Source organism: Pogonomyrmex barbatus, unplaced genomic scaffold (genome assembly GCF_055798465.1).
Source record: "Pogonomyrmex barbatus isolate J1 unplaced genomic scaffold, ASM5579846v1 scaffold9, whole genome shotgun sequence".
NCBI classification, from domain to species: domain Eukaryota; kingdom Metazoa; phylum Arthropoda; class Insecta; order Hymenoptera; family Formicidae; genus Pogonomyrmex; species Pogonomyrmex barbatus.
Window position 1 is genome coordinate 6,349,073 of NW_028297193.1, and position 20,226 is coordinate 6,369,298.

A 20,226-nucleotide genomic window follows, 5' to 3' on the forward strand; every position below is an offset into this window, starting at 1 on the left:
AGTAATAATATTAATTAAATACATACGTTTATTTTATATACTATTTCCCTATATTTTTTTCATATTTTATGCAATTTTTTTACCAAAGTTAATAATATAATATAGTTTTTCTTTTTATTAATCAATATATTTATCAATTTATATATTTTTATGTATATTTTTTAAATTATTTTCTTACTTTTATATTTTATATTTGATATTTATATTTTATATTGTCTATAGAGTATTTTTCAGTAGTATTTTTATTAGCTACGTATTTATATTATATTTATATTATTTTTATTTAATTTATATCTTAAATATGGTGCTAGCATATAAATAATAAGTTAGAAAAAGAGAGGAAGTATTATATACATTCAATATACTCAAAACGAAATATATATTTAAAACTTGATGAAAGCGAGATAGAACATTTTGCAGTTTAGTATAGCACCAAAGAACAGATCTATGATTGGTTACTTAGCTCGCGCATGTGCAGTTCAATTTCGTACACGCTATATCAAAAGTGCCGATAGGGAGTTGCGCTACTGTGGGTGCTTTCCAACCGTACACCTTTCCAGGCGACACCGTGTAACACAGTGTCTACACTGGTGCTTTCCATCTATGACGCAGAGAGACACAGAATGACACTGCGAAACACAACTCGATCCTAAGTTTGGCCATGTTGGACATCAATAGCGCCAACATATCGAGCAAAATAATTTTTTTTAAGTGTGGTACTAATATACATTCCGGTCATTATTGTCATTTTGGATGCGTTCCGTTTTCTGCATGATGCGCATAATGTATTATTTATCCTTGTTTAATGTATAGTGATAATGTATAAGATAAATGATACGAGAAACGGAACGCATCCTTTATTTGCAAAAAAATCGTCGCGTTCGAATAACGTAGTACCGAACCCGGAATTCTTAGTAATCAATATTCAATTTTTTTTTATTTAAAGAACTATAAGCTTAAAAACATCACGTATTTGTTGATGACCCATTATTAGTACATATTGAAAGATATCTATTAGATTCGGAAAAAATTAACTGAGACCGACTGGATTTGAACTCGGGATCCCTCGTCTACCAATCCGACACTTAGTCTGCACGACCACGACGGCTTCTCTCTGTTAGCTGTTTATATTCCGAATCTCTTTCATGACCGCTTACGGTCGTCTAATTCTTATAGTTCGGCCATTCTGGTATTACATTCGTCCCGAAGTCTTCCTCTATCGGATTTTTATCCGAAACTTGGAGCTTCTGCTCCCGACTTCGATCACTTTCTTGAACGACCGACACGACTCCTTTGGAGTACTACTCCACGACTTTTTTCCGTTCATTTCTCTTGAACGACCGACACGACATTGGAGTACTACCCCCGACTTTTTCTGTTCACTTTTGAACGATCGACTTGTCAGGTAACATAGGCTGAATCTTCTCTGAGGTAACATAGGCTGAATCCCACTTCTGAGATTGAAAGATATCTATTAGATTCGGAAAAAATTAACGGAGACCGACTGGATTTGAACTCGGGATCCCTCGTCTACCAATCCGACACTTAGTCTGCACGACCACGACGACTCCTCTCTGTTAGCTGTTTATATTCCGAATCTCTTTCATGACCGCTTACGATCGTCTAATTCTTACAATATTCTATTGAATTAAGTTTTATTGCAGATATGTTCTTTTGTCGGTATTGTAAAAAAATTATTCCTACATTAGATGATGTTAAGCATCATGCTTGTTTCAAAGGAAAAGAAGTTTTTCTTGAAGGAGAAAAGGAATTATACTCACCTGAAATGAATGAGATTCCATGTAATGTCAAATCGAAAAGATCATAGTTATTTTACAAATATAAAATAAAGCGCTTTGTAGCCAGGAATAAAATAATCAATACATATAATTTACTTAAATTTATTTCAGTATGTATCAATAATTCTTCAAAAAATGCACTGGCAATAATAGATGATAACGAAAAAAATGCGCTCATGTTTATGCGTGATGGTCTTCTCCTACGTCTTTTATGCTCTCTAGTGAGTGTGTTTAGTAACTTATGTGTTTCAATTAAACTCTATAACTGTTACAGTGTCTCTCTGTGTCACACTATGTAACACCAAACTCTCCTTGTTGGAAAACACTCTGTATGTATTGTGTTTCGATTTAGGTTTAATCTTAAGTCTTGGTCTACAATAAGTGATTTAAGAAATGGATAAATCATAGTCGAAGAATAGGAAAATAATTGACTATGATTCGTCCACTTCTTATGGCTTAAGGCTTAAATCACTATTGTAGACCGGGACTGACGGAACTTTTGAATTTGTAGCAATACTGCATTACAGTGCAGCATATGCAGATAATCTTTATTATATTATTTATATTATATTATTTATTATATTATATTTTATATTATAATATTTTTATAATTTTTATATTATATTTTAAGAGCCAAATTGCAAAATCCGAATCTGTAATAGGTTTCGCGATTTCGTAAAACATGGATCAAGAAAAGACTCGTGGCAAAATATTACCTCGAGAATATTACTACGAGATAAAATATGATAAAATACAGATTTGTATGTACCTGCACCGCACAAATAAGGTATAAATGAGTTGGCTTATTGTTCCTGCTGACTCTTAAATATTTAATTAAATATTTAAGTCCCGGTCTACAATAGATGATTAAAGCTTTAAGCCATAAGAAATTAATCATCGATTATTTTCCTATTCTTCGATTATGATTCGTCCATTTCTTATGGCTTAAATTACCTATTGTAGATCGGAACTTAAAGTTGGAAATGAAGAATGACATAGGGTTATTTATGCTTTAAGTTAAATAACTTTATGGCATTTTTTATTTTCAAATTTTAAGGTTAAGACCGAAGCATAAACCAGGAGGTCGATCATATAACTTTATGTGAAATTTTTCACTTTTTATTTTTCACTTTTTATTTTTTATTTTTCACGCATTGATATTTCACGTAAAACTTTTCACGTATAACGATTATGTATGTAGCTTGGATACGTGGAAAGTGAAATCATGAAACATAGTTTCATAGATTTTATAGCTAAGGAAAATTATTTTATTGGTATATTATTATATACACCTTTTAATTACCGATTGTATATGTATTATGTACACTTATGTATTATGTACTTAATCCGTACACAACCCTAAGTGTCGGTCCACAATAAGTTTTTAATCTTTAAGTCGTAAGAAATTGACCAATCATAGTCGATTATTCTTTTCATATTCTATTATAATTGGTCAATTTCTTATTTCTTAAAGCTTAAATCACCTATTGTGGACCGACACTAATCTTCTCTAATTCCGAATATTTATTAATTCCCTAGATTTCCGCCTTTTTGCCACGAAGATACATGGCGAAAAAATTTACGAGAAAAATTTCACGTTTGAAAGAGTTATATAATCCCGCGAAACCGTATGATCGTAAGTTTACATAAAACTTTTCATTTTTCACGTTTCCGTCCTAGAGGAAAAGTTACATGATTGACTCCCCCAGGCTTTTCTTCATGTTTTCGCCTTAGCGAAAAAGGGGTGATACCCGTTTAACCACGTCTCAATTCACAGCGCTTGAACAGTGGAAAAATTCTAGACGCTGGTCCCTGTGAGTGGCTAGTGGTCAATCAGGACGTGGTCAAACGGGTGTCACCCGACAAAAAGTTACATGTAGTAACCAGAAAAAAAACCAATCAAACAAATTTTTAATTCGCACTGTTCAAACTCTCTAGATTCTCTGCACCTAAGTGTCGGTCCATAATAGGTGATTTAAGCTTTAAGAAGTAAGAAATTGACCAATTATAATTTAATATAAAAAGAATAATCGATCTATGATTGGTCAATTTCTTACGGTTTAAAGATTAAATACTTATTGTGGACCGACTAACCAACCCTAAAGCGAAATAGGCACAAATGCAGGCATTGGAGAAAGAAGGAGCGAGAAACATGAGTGCAAGAAATGAACAAACTGTTGTGTTTTATAAGCGAAGCTTCTCCTTCTTTCCGCAATGCGGCGTATAGATAGAGAAATTGATCAGTCGATTTCTCGTCTACAGTCCGTCGACCGTTTCTTCTCCTCTGTCCAAGTCTCTTTGGTTTCTCTGAGCTCGAGTATCAGAGTCCTTCTTAAAACATCTTACATCGGTCGCATACGCCAGGGCAGGAGAGGTTGTTCTACGATTTTTACGTGCGTCGAAGTAAGTAACGCGATAATCGAGGCATCGTGGGTTGCACAGATCGGCGGATTTGTCGCACACGCTTCGCCGGATTTTCAGAGTTATATTTAATGGCCTCGGCCATCATCGTGGTTGCATACCGCGCGCGGGCTTAACCTCCGAATCAATCGTGGTAACGTTATATGCGTAATCTGCTGGCCTTGCGCGTCACAAACGCCCGATAATAACGCGTAGACGTTTCTTGTTGTCGCCATTTGTCAAGGATCACGATCAAAAATTTCGAAGACGAATCTTTAGGCGCAACGTGATTATCGCGCGCACTTTTTCTCTATATCTTACGTTTTTGTACGTTCGCTGTAGTAGGTTTGTAATCGTATCGCGAGAGAGAATCTTGAACGTTTGCACATTTTCCTAGTTTATTCTTGAAAAAAATTTAATATAGGAGAGATAGGCAATAATTTCATTACGATCTTATATGATTATATATTGATCTATTATGTTTCTTTCAGAAGAGTATTGTATGAGTCAAAAAATAGAAAAACCGATACTATCAGGTCAACGCATAAAGACCAGAAAAAGAGGTAAAAATAAATATCTTTTTATGATGTTAATTTATGAAATTAAGTTTTTGAGATATTAGATTAACAAGAGTCATCTACAGATGAAAGAGAGAAATATGACCCAACCGGCTTTCGAGATGCGGTTTTGCTTGGCTTGGAAAAAGCTGGTAACGACTTAGAAGCAATTTCTAAATTTCTGGACGCGGCTGGTTCTAAGTTAGACTATCGTCGATATGGAGAAGCATTATTTGACATCATGATTGCTGGAGGTCTTCTAGTTCCTGGCGGTTCCATTGCTCAAGATGGCGACAAACCGGTTAAAACCAGTGCATGTGTTTTTGAACAGCCAGAGGACATGGAGTCTATGCGAAATTTTGAACAGGTAAAGAGTAGATAAAGGTGGAATTTTTGAATCAGATATTGCTTTAAGACATTTACATTAAATTAAATTTGAACAAATAGGTCTTTATCAAACTCATGCGACGTTATAAATATTTGGAAAAAATGTTTGAGGAAGAGATGAAAAAGGTATTGGTCTTTATGAAAGGATTTTCACCTAAAGAAAGAATTAAGCTAGCACGAATGACAGCACTGTGGATCTCGAATGGCTCTGTACCACCTACAGTCCTTTCGGTTTTGATCAATGAGCATCTTGTTAAAGACAACTTGGCATTAGACTTCCTACTAGAAGTCTTTGTTACTTGGAAACAAGAAAAAGGTTTATCTAGTTTAATGACTGCTTTGAAGAAAGGAGGTATTGAAGGAAGGTAAAGTTAAAATTTTCATGCTTTTATCACTTACTGTATTTTAGAGAACCAAATTTTCGAAAAATTTTAATTTACTTATCATTTTGTTCATACAACCTTTTTGTATATTTTAGGTTGATGGAATTTGTACCACCGAATAAACGAACAGAAGAACATTTCCGATCTGTGTTTGAAGCGGTAGGCTTGGCAGATATTGTGAAATTACACAAGGCTCAGGCCAGTCAAGAAGCTAAACGGGATTTACAACAACTTCTCTTGGATGATTTAGCAGAGAATAGGCCAATGAAGGACATAACATTAGATCTCAAAGAAATGGCACAAAGAAGTGGCATTCCTGAACATGAAGTGATTGGACTGGTAATTGTTTTTCGTTTTCGGTATTTTTGATAAAAATATACAGAAATATTTTTAAAAATGTAATTTGCTACTATTTACAGATATGGGTTGTTGTAATGGGCCAAGCTGAATGGAATAAGAAAGAAGAATTAGTCGCTGAACAAGCACTGAAACATCTAAAAGTTTATACTCCATTATTCGGTGCTTTTACAACCACTGCCAGATCTGAGCTCGCACTCATTCTCAAGGTCCAGGAATTCTGTTATGAGAACATGAATTTTATGAAAGTCTTCCAGAAGATTGTTTTACTCTTTTATAAAAGTATGTTATTATGTATAAATTAAAATAATTAAAAATTAATTATTTTTATCTTTTATATATGCATTTGTCAAATTTGAGCATTTGAATATTACTGTAAATATTGTTATAAATGAAATCAAATGTTTGAATTACAGCGGAAGTTGTATCAGAAGATGTAATATTGAAGTGGTACAAAGAGGGTCATTCGGTTAAGGGAAAGATGCTCTTTTTAGACCAAATGAAAAAATTCGTGGAATGGCTGCAGAATGCCGAAGAGGAATCTGAATCTGGAGAAGAAGAAGATTAGAAATATTCAAGTAATTTTTTTTTTTTACTAATTTTATAAAATATGTGAAAGGAATTCTTTTATATCATTAAAGCATTTCTTTTTATAGGAGAATATATCATTGCCAGTAATAAGAAATGACATAGTCTCAAAATTTTGAAACAGATCAAGAACAATCTAATATCAGTCAGGAAAGACACACGGACTCTTGAAAATATAAATAAAACTTAAGTCAATGTTAGGTACTCCGTGATGAATCAAGTATTCAAGGGAATAGAACATTTTTAAATTGTCAATAAGGACTAACACTAACATCCAATCTGTGTGGAAGAACTGTAAATTGCAAAATCTTTGAATTGTATTACTTTAAGAAAAAATATTTTGTGTTACATTTTTATAACTCCGCTACAAAATATATACAGAATAACAAAGAAATTATAAGAAAAAAATCTTTATCCCTGTGTACGTACAATTTTCGGATCCCTATCTTTCTTTGTATAATATTGTATTAGTTTATAGGAAATATACTGACAGGTGGTATTTAATATTTGATGTTTTGGTGATCATTCCTAACTTCCTCAGAATAGAATGAACATCTTTCAGAAAAAAAACTGAATATTAGAGAATAAATTCTATTTTTCTAAGGATTTGAGAAATTTGTTCAATCTATGATTATAATTTATTCATATCGGTTGTATCAATCTCTTACATTTATTTGATTTTCTCTTTTACAATTAATTTTTGTTTGTACTTATAAGGTCTCATGTCTGCAACTTGCAATTGTTTTTTAATAAGCGTTTTGCCTTTCATTAGAGGCACCAATTCATTTGGTACAATGATACGATGGTGTTTCGTTTGATACGTTTCGCACAAGGCAATCAACATACGAGGTATCGCGCACGCAGTTCCATTTAGTGTATGTACGTAAGCCGTGTTTCCATCTTTTGTCGTGTACCTAACGTTGAGACGTCTTGATTGATAATCCGTGCAATTACTACAACTAGATAACTCGCCATACAATTTTCTTCCAGGCATCCAACCTTCCATGTCACATTTCCTAAAACGAGAAAAAGATTACAGAAAATGTAAATGGAATATATATAATAAAAATATGATTATTGAAAAATATTACCTATAAGCTGATGAACCTAACTCAAATGGAGGCATATCCATTATTTGAAAATGCAATCCTAATGAAGAGAACAATTCTTCTTGTATATTCTGGAGATCTTGAAACACTTCTTCAGATTGACTTGGTTCACAACAAACAAACATTTCCACTTTAGTAAATTGGTGAACTCTATCATAGAAACATAATCAATATCAAATTAATTTAAAAAATTTTAAATGTGTTAATGCTTAATATAATTTCTATCTCACCTATAGATTCCTCTTTCATCCAGAGTACTTGAACCTTCTGCACGATAGCATCGACTAACAGCTGCTAATTTCAATGGTAACGAGTCATAGGAAAGTGTAGTATTCATTAATTTGCTAGCTAATGACATTTCAGCAGTGCCAGACAAGCTATAGTCATCACCATAATAAGGATCTAATTTATATACTAAGGTTCGATTGCCATCCACTATCAAACCACACTTTTCAATAACTTTAGTAAGGATGATATCAGGCACTGAAAGTAACTTAAATCTATGCTTCACCAATCTTCTAAGTGTATAATGAATCAACGCTTCTTCTAATTCTGCCAATTCTCCTAGAAGTATATAACTTCTTTGTCCAGTAACAGGACCTAATGTATGTGTTCTTATAGCTTTTAAATCAGTGACAAGTTCGGCAAATTCTTTCGGCTCAAAATCAAATTCTGCCTTTTTGCCGCATTCTTTTAGCAATCTTGGTTTATCACCATAATCAATTATTGTGGGATGCGTATAGTTAGGTATCCTACTTAATTCCCACAACAGCAATTCTCGCTTTGCAGGATTTCTGGAGTATTCGAGAACTTTATCAATATCTCCAATACTCTTTCTTTTTTTGATGTTATTGAAGATGACATCACGGTTTGCAGGATTGCATAGAAAATCTATATTATATTCTGGTTCTGGTACAGATAATTTTACATTGATCACATTTTTTTCTGGTGTTTCTGCAGGCTATTATAATTACCATTATTATTACTATTAAATAATACTGCTTTAAATATTATTAAACTTTATAATAAAGTATAAAAAAAATTATGAATACTATTACATACCAAAGTGTGTAGCCAAAAATGTCGCAATTTACAAAATTGCTTAAAATTTTGTTGAAATCTAAGTCTCATTTTACAGTCAAAAAGAAATGTATTAATTTATCTCAGCGGCATATGTCTGATATTTACAAAATATAAAACGATATGATTTCAGAATTGCAGCATCAACAACTTGTTCAAGTAATAACTTCTGTAAAATATAAAAGTTATTATTTTAAGATGTAATCCAATGTAATTAAATATTTTTTTCAAATTTATTTCATAAAAATTTTTACAAATTAGAAATTTGAGCATCTCGCTACCTTTACGCGAGCTGACGTAATCATATTTATTTGTACGAGCCATACATTTTCCTACTGTGACTGCGTTTCGATATTCTGGACTACGTTTACATGGCCATAGTTAGTGAAATCTTGCGTTAGATTGGTACATTCTTTTAAATCTAAAATTGTGGTCTAATTAAATACAAGAAATCACTAACTACGAGTATGGTCAAGGGCTTAGGCTGATGTCCCATGGCGCGCAAACCCATCACAGCGAAAGAACCAAAAGAAAACTCGTTCATTCTGTTTGTTCTTTCGCTATAATTGGTTCGTGCGTTCCGTTCCGCTGTGGATGGGACACCAGCCTTACTACAAATGCTTTGAAGCATTTTTGATTGGTGCATTAGTAAAATTCTTTGTTTTGATTGGACAATCAAACGCTTCGAAGCATGTAGTATTAAGCCTAGTCTACAATGGCATAAACATAAGGTTGTAAGGATGGGTGGTGGTTGTAAGAATCTATTTAAATGAATTATTTTCATTTCTTATGCTTAACAACCTTACGTCACAGTATACAGCACAATTATATTATACAGCACAGTTATAATAGCACAGTTATTAACAATAAAATGATGATAAATCAATAAAACCATATAATCTTTCTATACTTATGAGAGTAAACATCATTTTTTATTAATACTGGCGCACTCTGGTGAGAGCCGGGGGCGCATAACGAAGAACTCGCGACTGCCATTTGAATTTGTTGATCCTGGTTTTGAATTAAAAATAATTTATTAAATTTATTTAATTAAATTTATAAAATAGGTTCTCAAGATCTTGTCCCATATCTGCCTGCGACTCTTTATTGTTTATATGATTAAAATGAGTCGGTTATATATATATATATATTTATTTTCTTTTTTACATGTTCCTTAGGGGTGCGTTCAGAAATAACACTTGAGTGCACCTAGATATCGTTTTGTTTAATATTCGACAAAAAACAAATAAAATGATACATTCAGTGTTTCTGAACTCAGCCCGGATGAGAAAACTTGAGTAGATGGCTTCTGTCGGACTTTTAAATATCACAAGATTCTATTCCTATTTTTTTTATTCCTTTATTTTGTTTTTATTTCTTCTTAAGCTTAATTAAGCACTGAATGTAAGCTTTATTTTTTAATTATTTTAATTAAAAGTATTAATTATTATTTAAAAAATTTATTATATTTTACATAAATAAAACATCATTTGCAGAAAATGAATAAGAAAAACAAAATAATATAAATTTTATAGTTAGCAACTCTTAAATTAATCAATAGATTAATCGGAGATAGTAAAACCAATTCTTTAGCCTTATGATGCTAGAAATCAATTCGAAATATTGGACGGAGGAAAAATTAAATATTTCCAGAAGCACAATTACTCATTAAGTATTTAGTGAGCTTTTGCGCCTAATTAGTATATGATGAATAAAAAGAATTTATAATATAGAATGAATTACAATTCCTGTCGCATTATTGCATACAAAGTTTGATCATGTCACTTGCATTCTTCTTAAATTTTCTGTGTCTGAAGTGAGATAGATATATACTATACAGGTGATGGAGCAAGAAGAAACGAATGCAAGAAGTACAAGGCAATGCGAACAAACCTAACCGGAAAACAACAATGTCAGGAAATGACGCATCACAGGTCGATCAACCAGCCACTTTTCCGGAAATAATACACACCATACACACACGCGCGCGCGCGCGCGCGCACACACACACGCACACACACACACACACACACATTTTTATTATACGCGCACAAAATTTAAAATTCAAATACGTATGATAAGATAGATTAATAAAATATGTAACACAATAAGATCATTTCCCTTTTCCAGATAAAATTCAATCGGTCGATATATCTCCGTCGATACGCCGCATCGGCCACACGGGTTTCCGGTCGCGCGTGCGCACTGGCGCGACAAAACTCCCGCGCGGGCTTGGCTTCGCTCGCTTGGTGGAGAAGACCGGGAGAAGGCAGGACAGACGAGTACGGACAATCGGAATATCGACCGAGCACACGGTAAACCCTATCGTCCAGTGACAGCGCGGCGCGTCGCCCGCGATCTCGCGAAACAACGACAGGTACGTAATGATGATCGATGAGCGTGAAAAAAACCGATATCGAACGCCTAGCGTCTGCCCGCTTGTTTTCACCGTGCGTCGCAGTTCCGCGTAACGAGATAAACGCTCTTTCTCTCTCCCTCGTCCGTCCCTGCCCCCTTGCCTCCCTTCCGGGTTCGCCATATTGCTAGCCGTTGATAAATTCACGAGATTTTCGTACCGACTGGTGAGCGGGATTTCGTGGAACATCGACGACGAATTTTCGTCGGTTTCGTCGTCCGTCGTCGATGCCCGGCGTTTTCCGACGTTCCGGACGACGAGGGGGGAAATCGCACGAGGATTCGCGGAGCGGTCGTTCGACTATAACACTGTCGTATCCCGGTGCGAGCTCGATGCATAAATGCGACGACCTTCGTCTCACGATATGGCTCTCTCTTGATATCTTCTATTCGCACCTTTCTGCGGCTTCCCGTGTCCTTGTCTTATCGTGCGTTCAATCCAATTCAGCTACCGAGCCCGACATTGACTAAAAATCGCGCCGGAGTATCCGTCGGCACGTAAGGCGCGCGGTTTTCCCTTAGCATCGGTCAACAATTCTTTAATGTGTATAATGATGTATCGATGGACCTACCGGTTTTCGCGCCGCGTTGTTTGATCTTTGCCGATTAACCTTTTTGTTATGGAAGAACTGAAAAATTGAACAGAAGACCTGTGCCAAATAATCTGCAGGAGATTGAAGGCACTTTCCATCTATACATATTAACATACTAAAAAAAAAAATTGAAAAGACGCTACGATATGAGGACGGTCAGTCCACTAAGGTGCAGAGTACACCGTGGACAGAATTTATCCGTAATCTCGTCGCATCACACAATTTAAATCGATAAGAAAATGATAGTGAAGAGTTTTGAAGACTTAATTATTTTAATTAAAGAAATTATAATTAATTAAATATATTATTTGGTAAGCTTTTTTTTGCATTTAAGTCGAGAATAAAAAAATGTAAATATAAATAAATTTGAAATTTTTTTCTAAATCTGAATGTATGTATAACAAGATATAATTAATTAAGTAATAATTAACAAATGTAACAAATGTAAAAAGTACAGGAAATAATAAAAGAAAATTAATAATATAATTGCATGTAATATATTCTAAAACAAAGCTGTATATACTAAAAGTTGCATATAAGTCATTCATTATTTTTGAAATATCTAACATCAATCTAACAACAAATATCTATTGCAATGGATTATTTATTTTTATACTGCTTCGAAGCAAGTCAATTATTTGTATACAAGTTTACAATAGTTTTTTATAGGCAAGAATTAATTTGTCATTTGCTTATATGAATACAATTTATAATATGTCATCTGATATTTATTTTTCAGCTGCGATCTTTGTATTACTTAAGAATGGAGTTGTCAACGGAAATATTGGAGAGTTTGGTTATAGATAATAAAGATATTGTGGAAGTGTTGAAAAGTGGAAATGTTAAGGAAGAGAATATTATATTTGAATCTGAAGTAACTGAGGATTCCGAAGAAACAGAAATAGAAGAAATTATAGAGATAATTGAAGAAGTTGAAGAGGAAAATGATGAGGTTTCAGTAGATAATGATTCGTTACAGGATAAGAATGGTTCAACAGATGTAAAAGATATCGAAACAGTTGAAAGGATAGAGAAAAATGATAAGGCAATTAAGAAAAACATAGAGCTTTATAGTTTTGACGAAGAGAATTCCATATTTGCTTCACCGGAAAAGGGATCAACTAAGAGTGTAAAAAATAATACACAAAAAACAATCAACAAGCAAGTTATAAATTATGATGTAGATGAAGATTGGCAGGATGAGGAGTTGGAGCGCATAGATGAGTTGGACAGTAATTCTGCATTGGAAGATAATACAAACTCTTTACAAACTAAAAAAAATGTAAATAATCAAACACTCCAATCAAACAGATTAGATTTAAAAGTCCATGTAGAATTCACTGAAAGGGACAAATCTCGAATAGATGATGATATTAACAATAAAGTAAATAATATTGAAGACGATGCTGAGTCGACTCAAGAGATAGTGAAAAATACAGAGAATAATCTATTGTACACTGTACTTGGAACAAAGAAGCAAGATTCTTCTATTAAGCAACAAGAAAAGAGAGATGTAAACATTAATGATGCACAGTTTGTTAAAGTTAGTATATCTGATCAAAGTATCACAAATAGTCTTTTAATATAATTAATGAACAATTGCATCACTTTAGATGGAACGTCTTGAGGCAAATACCATTCCAGTTGAGGGTACTATATATTATGAAGGAGACAACATGGAGACTTTGTACGTAGCACAAGCTGTCGATGATAATGAACAATATCAGTATGATAATGCAACAATGGAGCAAGAAGAACAAATATCTTGGGAAACGGCGAACATCGAATCCAATCAAAATCAAGAAGAGAGTTCTCAAGTATAACATTTACAAACAAGAACTGTAACATGTTATAAATAAATGTACTATATATGTTTCTTCTTTTTAGGATCAAATATTTTTGCACGAGGACGATGATGGTCAATTGTACTTTAAAGATGCTAATGGGACTCTGCAACCAGTATACTTAACTGAGGATGGAAATTACGCGATTGCTGAAAGTAACGATGATGATGTTAATAAAGAACTGCAATCTAAATCTCACGAAAACAATGATCCAATTGAAGAGGATTATATTTTGCCTGACTTGGATTCCAAGACCATTTCTAATAAACAAGTATTTATATATTATACATCAATAAATTTTATATATAAAAAGATGATTTTTTTTTCTATTTGTTTTTATAATTTGTTAGACAACCAATACAGTGTCATCGCCTCAAGATTTTGAAAATGAAGACAATACTGTTACTATATCTTTGATAATATCAGAGGATGAAAATGGACAAAAGAGAACTCAAGTCATTATACCCACAACAGACAATTCAAAGTGCGACATTTGTAATAAGAGTTTTAAATCTCCCTTCCAATTACTTAGGCATAATAGACTAAAACACGCTCGTGAGGAAGACATAACTACAAGAAACTTTCCTTGTGACTTGTGTCCTAAAAGGTAGATAAAAATTTACTTGATGCATGTATACTTTTATAAAGCTTTGTGCAATCTTATCATGTTTTGTCTTTTGCTATCTGTTATCTATTATTCTATTTAATGAAACTCTTAATAATTGTGATCTCATAAGATTAAGTTTTTTTTTCTCCATCAGATATCCAGATCAAGCTTCACTCGCTCGTCATCGAAAGACTCATACTGGCGATAGACCATTCCAATGTTTGGAATGTCAAAAAAATTTTCCCACATCTACGGCGTTACGTCGTCACTTAACACAGCACAATTCTCAATCACAACCGCTTCCCTGTATTTACTGTGGTCGACGCTTCATGGATAAGACTAGCTTAACGAAACATGAAGAGTCGCATATGCCTATCGATCAACGTAAATACACTTGCGACATATGTCAAAAGACCTTCAATCACATGACCGATTTGAGTATGCACAAAAAGCATCACGATCCTGACAAGAAGTTTGATTGTGAAGTGTGTGGTCGCGAATTCAATAGATTGAATAATCTACAGAGACATATGTTGGTACATCAGCAAGTATGTATAATTATTTTTATTATATTTTATATTATAATATTATTGCTCTTTTTCGTTTTCTTAGCGTATAAATAATGTATAAAAATATATATAGAGTGTCCTAATGTAGTTTAATGCACTAGAATTTTAGAATCTTTAAGTTTAAAAATGTTGCAGACAAAAATTATAAAGTATCGAGGGGGCTATATGATAATAACATTGATTCGTAGATGGCGTTACTGAGATTTTTTATGGTTTCCATTTTTTTTACATGGAATATTTTATATTTTTTATTATGTAATATGATTCCTTTAATTTTTTTTTTAAATATAAAATTATTAAAATACAAAAGAGAGTCGAGAAGTCTGTAGCTTACGAGATGTTTTAAATATAAACTTTATTCTGGCATATTCTGATATATAAAGTCTTGTAAATTATTAATTTTTTTGATAGTATTTTTATGCATAGACTAATGAAATAAATTGGTAGGAAAGTAGTTGTCTTAAAAAAATGTATGTACTCGCATATTGTTAATTGCATAATTTTTTTTAAACCATTCACCCATACATGCATACATGCATGTACCCAATAGAGGATTGGAATCATTAAATATTATGGGACACCTTGTACATTATGTGAACTAAAAAGTCATTCTCTACATTTATTATTCATCTCTCAACATATGCAATTAATTTTTTTAAAGAATATAATATTTTAAAAATCTCATGATAATTTTAGTAATTAGTAATAATTTCATTTTCATAACTTTTCTCAGACTTTTCTTGGTAGATAAATAATTATTATTTATTGTTGATAAATAAGTATTATTTATTGTTTCTAGAAGGTCTCATATTCTAATGATGAACTTGGACCAGCTTATACCAGCTTTGGTCCAAAAATGGCCAAACCTTAGTATCCTCTTTAGCATTCGCTCTGAACAAATTAGTTAATGTTTGTACAATTATAGCATATTTCGGCATAAATTTATGGAAGTATAGTCTAGTTAAACTTAGAAACATTTGTATTTGTCAGACAATCTTAGATTTGAAAAAATGCTTTGTTTCGATTTTTTTACTTGGACAATTGAACATGTTCGTTAACTATCATGCTCGCTAAAATTCGATCGTTTTTTTCAAACAACAGTTTATTCCAATTAATCATAAGACTGACTCACTTGGCAGAATATTGAATATTTCTTTTTTTTTTTACATTTTCTAAGCCATTCACAATCATTGAAAAATACAATCAAATCATCCATATAAACTAACGTTATTTTGTTTCGCATTAAATTTTTAAAAATCACATTAATATAACTCTGAAAAACGGAGGCGAGTTACAAAGACCAAATAGCACTCGCAGAAATTGACTATCAGAAATAACAAACTCCGTATTTTATACTCGACTTATTCGAATATGAAAAAAAGCTATTTTTTTAAATTTATTATACTAAAAGTCTGTGCGTTCTGTGACATGTCTAGTTGGTCTTCTATTAAAGATAATAGATAATCTATCTTTTATTATCTTTTTATTCAATAATCTATAATGTATGCAAAGACGGTGCAGGCGATTCTTTTTTCCTTCTAAGAGGCGGTTTGGCTGTCAGAAAAAGAAAAACGGATAATCGCTTGTTTCTTCTCGATTTGATTATTAACTTTTTCATGTTGCTACAAACATCTCCATTGATATATGAGTTCATCATCTCTTAAAACAATTGTCATTTTTATTTCTTTTTTGAGCGTCTTATTTGGTTTATTATTTCTAATTAACATCTCAACTCATCTGTGTTCGAGCATTCTGTATGTAGGATATATCTACTGTTCGCTTCATATTCTCTACATCCATCTGAAATATATTTAAATATAATTAGCTGTTTTCGTTAACTGATGATTCATCGATATAATCTTTATCGTACTCTCTTCGACATTAATTTCTGCCGTATCTAAAAAATCAGTGTTAATTAACAATTTCTATCATGATAATGTGTCTGAGATGACTTGTATCTAAATCGAATAAGAATGTCCATTGATCGTAAGTTTCGTTCAGAGCAATTTTGGATCCGATCCTGTATCCGAAAATCAAATTTTAATTGTCTGAGATGAATTCATCTTAATGTATTTATGTTCGCGCATATCAAGGAACTATCACTATCTGTATCGATAAGTATTTCGATTTTCTTTCTATCTTCGCATTGCTTTTTATACATTTTCTGTGCGAGGAGAGCGCCAATTACACACGAATTTTTAAGTGCATCATTTTTAACATTTTAATACGATGTATTCGAATTTTTTATATACTCGAAACATCCAGTACTTTTTCGACGGCTAATTAATGCCAATATAATCATATATATTGCAATTAAAGTATGGTTTGATATTTGACACTGCTTTTTTATTTTCATCGCTTGTTTTTCCTCTCGCTCTTGTCTTGTTTCAATCACTCATCGTTGGTCCACCACTTCGCTTATCTGATCAATTCGAATCTCAATATTATTGTTTTGAATGCCTTTCTATTTTGAAGAAATACATATACATGATTTCAGCATACCATGATTGTCTCGACAAAATCAAATTTCATCATTACTCCTATAATCTTCTCAATCCAAAGACTTTTCTAATGACACAGAAGTATATATACTAAATAATATATCTAAACTAATAAATGTATATAAAAATATCTTATAGACATTATAATATCATCATTTTGTTTTGTTCGTTTTCTTAGCGTATAAATAGCGTATAGAAAAAAAAAACGCGCGCGCGTGTGTGTGGGGGGGGATGTAATGTATGTGTAACTTTATATCGTTCGCATTATATTTTTTCAAATGTAAATAATTTTTCCTTAATTTTTATTTTTATAGCAGCAGGGAGCAAGTGAAGAAATACTTTCCTGCGACGTGTGTGGAATTACGTATAAATTTATGAGTTCGTTAACAAGGCATATGGTGACTACACATATGAACCCCGAAAAGATGCGGCAACAGGCGGAAGAACAGCGAAGAAAACGCGAGAACAATTATCGAAAATATCTGGAAAACCGAAAAATGTATGAAACGCAACATTGTGGCACAAAGCGTAAATATAATTTACTTACCGAAAATAATGATGAAACGGCCTGACTTAAACTTTCTAGTAATTCCTTGGCAGTTTCATAAAGCACATAGCAGTAAGATTATAATCTCTATGAGAATAATAAAATATATTAACAATGTCTTTGTATCATCGTTTGATAATAGTGATACAGCTATGCATTTAACTTAATGAATATATCAATATATTAATTGGAAAATATGTGTAGGTGTTTTCATTAGTGCATATTGTATGATGGAACACGCGCGCACTCGCACACACACACACACACACACACACACACACACTCACATTTAGGTTACCTACATTATATATATATATATATATATTTATATATATATATAAATAAATATAAATATATGTGTAGTCTCTATACAGAAAACGTATGTATACATATGTGCTACATAAATGTACAATATACACATATAATTATATATACGTTTTACAGAGAGAGAGAGAGAGAGAGGGGGGGGGAGGAGAGGAAAAAGTAATAATGATAAGAATAAGATTTTTTTTCTTGCATGCACCAAATGACGACGTAAAATAAAGCAACAGCACTTACATAAATGTTTAAAGCGTGCCTTAACCACTTGTCATTTGCACAATGTTTCGAGTGTTTTAAAATAGGCATACTTGATATCAAATTCCATATCGTACCAATAATTGATGGATATGCAAGCATGAGATTGTGTAACATGATGATACCATAGTGATGGCAAATATAATATATCCCCAGCTCTGAGAGTGACTTTCATGCTGTGTACGTTACGATACTTCGGATATCTATAAATAATGTTTTGGTTTATTTTTGATCTAAAATAAATATTCTAAATTATCATTATATGATATTAGATGCATAACTAAACTTTTCATAGTCCGGATTTAGCGGATCTACACATATCCATGGTAGTGAAGTTGAATCTGCGATTTCTTCTGAATCAGACGTTTTATTAACTATTGGTTCAATAATCCACTTTTCGGGCTTGCACTCCTTGTAAATGGCAGATGGATAATTTTGATATGGAATCCACGGTAAATCCGTGGGAGGATGTAAAATAAAGTTTTTTTCACCGGACACGACACAATATATATTTTCATAGGGATCTTTGTGCACTACAATATTGTAAAAATATACTTTTAATGTATTATATGTATTTGCGAATGTATTATTGAATTAGAATTATCTCTATACACTTTATAAAGTCATGTGACAGAAGTATGTGCAAAAATTCTTTAAATTATAAAAATGAATTAAATGGTGACGATCTTGTATACATCTTGTAGATCTGAAATATCGAAATACTTTCAAGATGTTACCAAGTAAAATAAAAATTTACTGGAAGTTATAGCTCTTTTGTCTCCCATCCAAAAGTTCACAGCATCGGGGTTTTTTCCAAATGCTTCACTGGCCCATGGTATTTCAATTTCTGCATCCGACCATAACTTGCGAAAGCTTGTGAGAATGAAATTCGAGTTTTGTTTTTGTATATAATATACACTGTTCTCTTTCGTGTTTTCTAACATATTGAGAAATTCTGACATCATGAGTAATCGTTCTTCAGGCATTACAAAGAATTCTTTCTTGGTTTCCTCATCTTTAGCTATTGCATCTGCATAACCATTTGGTGTTACAGCGACTGAAACTTTTTCGTCACCAAGTATCTTATAGAAATATGGTATGGACCATTTGTTTACTGCAGGCCAGTGATTCACTGCTCCTCTTATAATTAATGGAATATTTTTTGAAACGTACTCTCGATAGAAAATAAGTGGCGTAATTATATGTTTTATTTCTGCAACTTCACTTTGTAAATATAACTCTACAATATAAAAAATTACAATAAAATTATACAAGTGTGTAATAATTATAAAGAATTTTGTAATATTATTTACAATTATGTAAAAAAAGACTTATTTGTTTTTTTCATAAAATATCATGATATTGTATATTATTACCATTTTAAAAATAAATTTTACATATTAAATTTTACATTAAACATCTGATTAATTTGTAACAAATTACATGATTCATTCTATATAATTTAAAGGTACGACATATTACAGTTTTGCAATCGTAGAATAACAAAAATTTTGTTCTATATACAGTATTCAACACCAATATAATATATATTAATATTTATATCTATTATTCATTTTTACAATTGAAATAGAAATAAATATCGTTAGAAATATTCACACAGTTGTATATCGCTTCATAAATACTTAATAAACGAAATCGCGGATTATGCAACATGTCATGTCATGTAATAGATGTGGGAATGTAAGATTAACTCTACATATGCTTCATAGAAAATAGAAAGACAAACCTTTTGCCTCTCGTGACAGAATGTGAAACGCTTCTTGGATTCTAGCTTCGATTGCTTTGGCGTTTGACATTATTTTAAATAAAGTGCGGGAGAAATGTTGCGGAATGTGAAGTTGCATCAAAGAAGAATGGCCGCAGATAAATACAGGTTAGGCGATCTAAATTGAT

At 32.3% G+C, this 20,226-nt stretch overlaps 4 protein-coding genes across 7 annotated transcripts; 2 read left to right on the plus strand and 2 right to left on the minus strand.

The window, feature by feature from the left end:
- The first annotated feature begins 4,042 nt into the window (after positions 1-4,042).
- On the plus strand, positions 4,043-6,975 carry kra (basic leucine zipper and W2 domain-containing protein kra). The gene is made up of 8 exons (XM_089085078.1): positions 4,043-4,202; positions 4,691-4,762; positions 4,843-5,123; positions 5,204-5,508; positions 5,622-5,865; positions 5,946-6,165; positions 6,300-6,461; positions 6,540-6,975. The coding sequence occupies exons 2-7, from the start codon at positions 4,702-4,704 to the stop codon at positions 6,449-6,451; spliced, it is 1,263 nt and encodes a 420-aa protein (XP_088941204.1). The 5' UTR covers positions 4,043-4,202; positions 4,691-4,701; the 3' UTR covers positions 6,452-6,461; positions 6,540-6,975.
- A 111-nt stretch (positions 6,976-7,086) lies between these two features.
- On the minus strand, positions 7,087-9,219 carry SerRS-m (Seryl-tRNA synthetase, mitochondrial). The gene is made up of 5 exons (XM_089085077.1): positions 8,942-9,219; positions 8,643-8,829; positions 7,811-8,541; positions 7,563-7,730; positions 7,087-7,487 (listed from the first exon to the last, which is right to left on the minus strand). The coding sequence occupies exons 2-5, from the start codon at positions 8,709-8,711 to the stop codon at positions 7,142-7,144; spliced, it is 1,314 nt and encodes a 437-aa protein (XP_088941203.1). The 5' UTR covers positions 8,712-8,829; positions 8,942-9,219; the 3' UTR covers positions 7,087-7,141.
- A 1,658-nt stretch (positions 9,220-10,877) lies between these two features.
- LOC105431113 (uncharacterized) lies at positions 10,878-19,074 on the plus strand. Of its 2 annotated transcripts, none has more exons than XM_011645100.3 (7): positions 10,878-11,037; positions 12,408-13,211; positions 13,282-13,485; positions 13,556-13,783; positions 13,863-14,119; positions 14,274-14,667; positions 17,504-19,074. In XM_011645100.3, exons 2-7 carry the CDS (start codon positions 12,432-12,434, stop codon positions 17,759-17,761), a joined length of 2,121 nt encoding a protein of 706 aa, XP_011643402.2. In that variant the 5' UTR covers positions 10,878-11,037; positions 12,408-12,431; the 3' UTR covers positions 17,762-19,074. The 2 variants fall into 2 exon arrangements, with proteins under 2 accessions (XP_011643402.2, XP_011643403.2); XM_011645101.3 differs by having other exon boundaries at positions 10,897-11,979.
- On the minus strand, positions 15,839-20,192 carry LOC105431114 (Jumonji domain containing 7). 3 transcript variants are annotated; one of them, XR_968257.3, is made up of 6 exons: positions 20,060-20,192; positions 19,070-19,552; positions 18,599-18,845; positions 18,295-18,515; positions 17,737-17,823; positions 15,839-16,488 (listed from the first exon to the last, which is right to left on the minus strand). XR_968257.3 is itself a non-coding variant. In XM_089085079.1 (5 exons), the coding sequence occupies exons 1-4, from the start codon at positions 20,175-20,177 to the stop codon at positions 18,326-18,328; spliced, it is 1,038 nt and encodes a 345-aa protein (XP_088941205.1). In that variant the 5' UTR covers positions 20,178-20,192; the 3' UTR covers positions 15,839-17,823; positions 18,295-18,325. The 3 variants fall into 3 exon arrangements, 1 of the variants encoding a protein (XP_088941205.1); XR_968256.3 differs by having other exon boundaries at positions 15,839-17,671; XM_089085079.1 differs by having other exon boundaries at positions 15,839-17,823.
- Between the last annotated feature and the right edge of the window lie 34 nt (positions 20,193-20,226).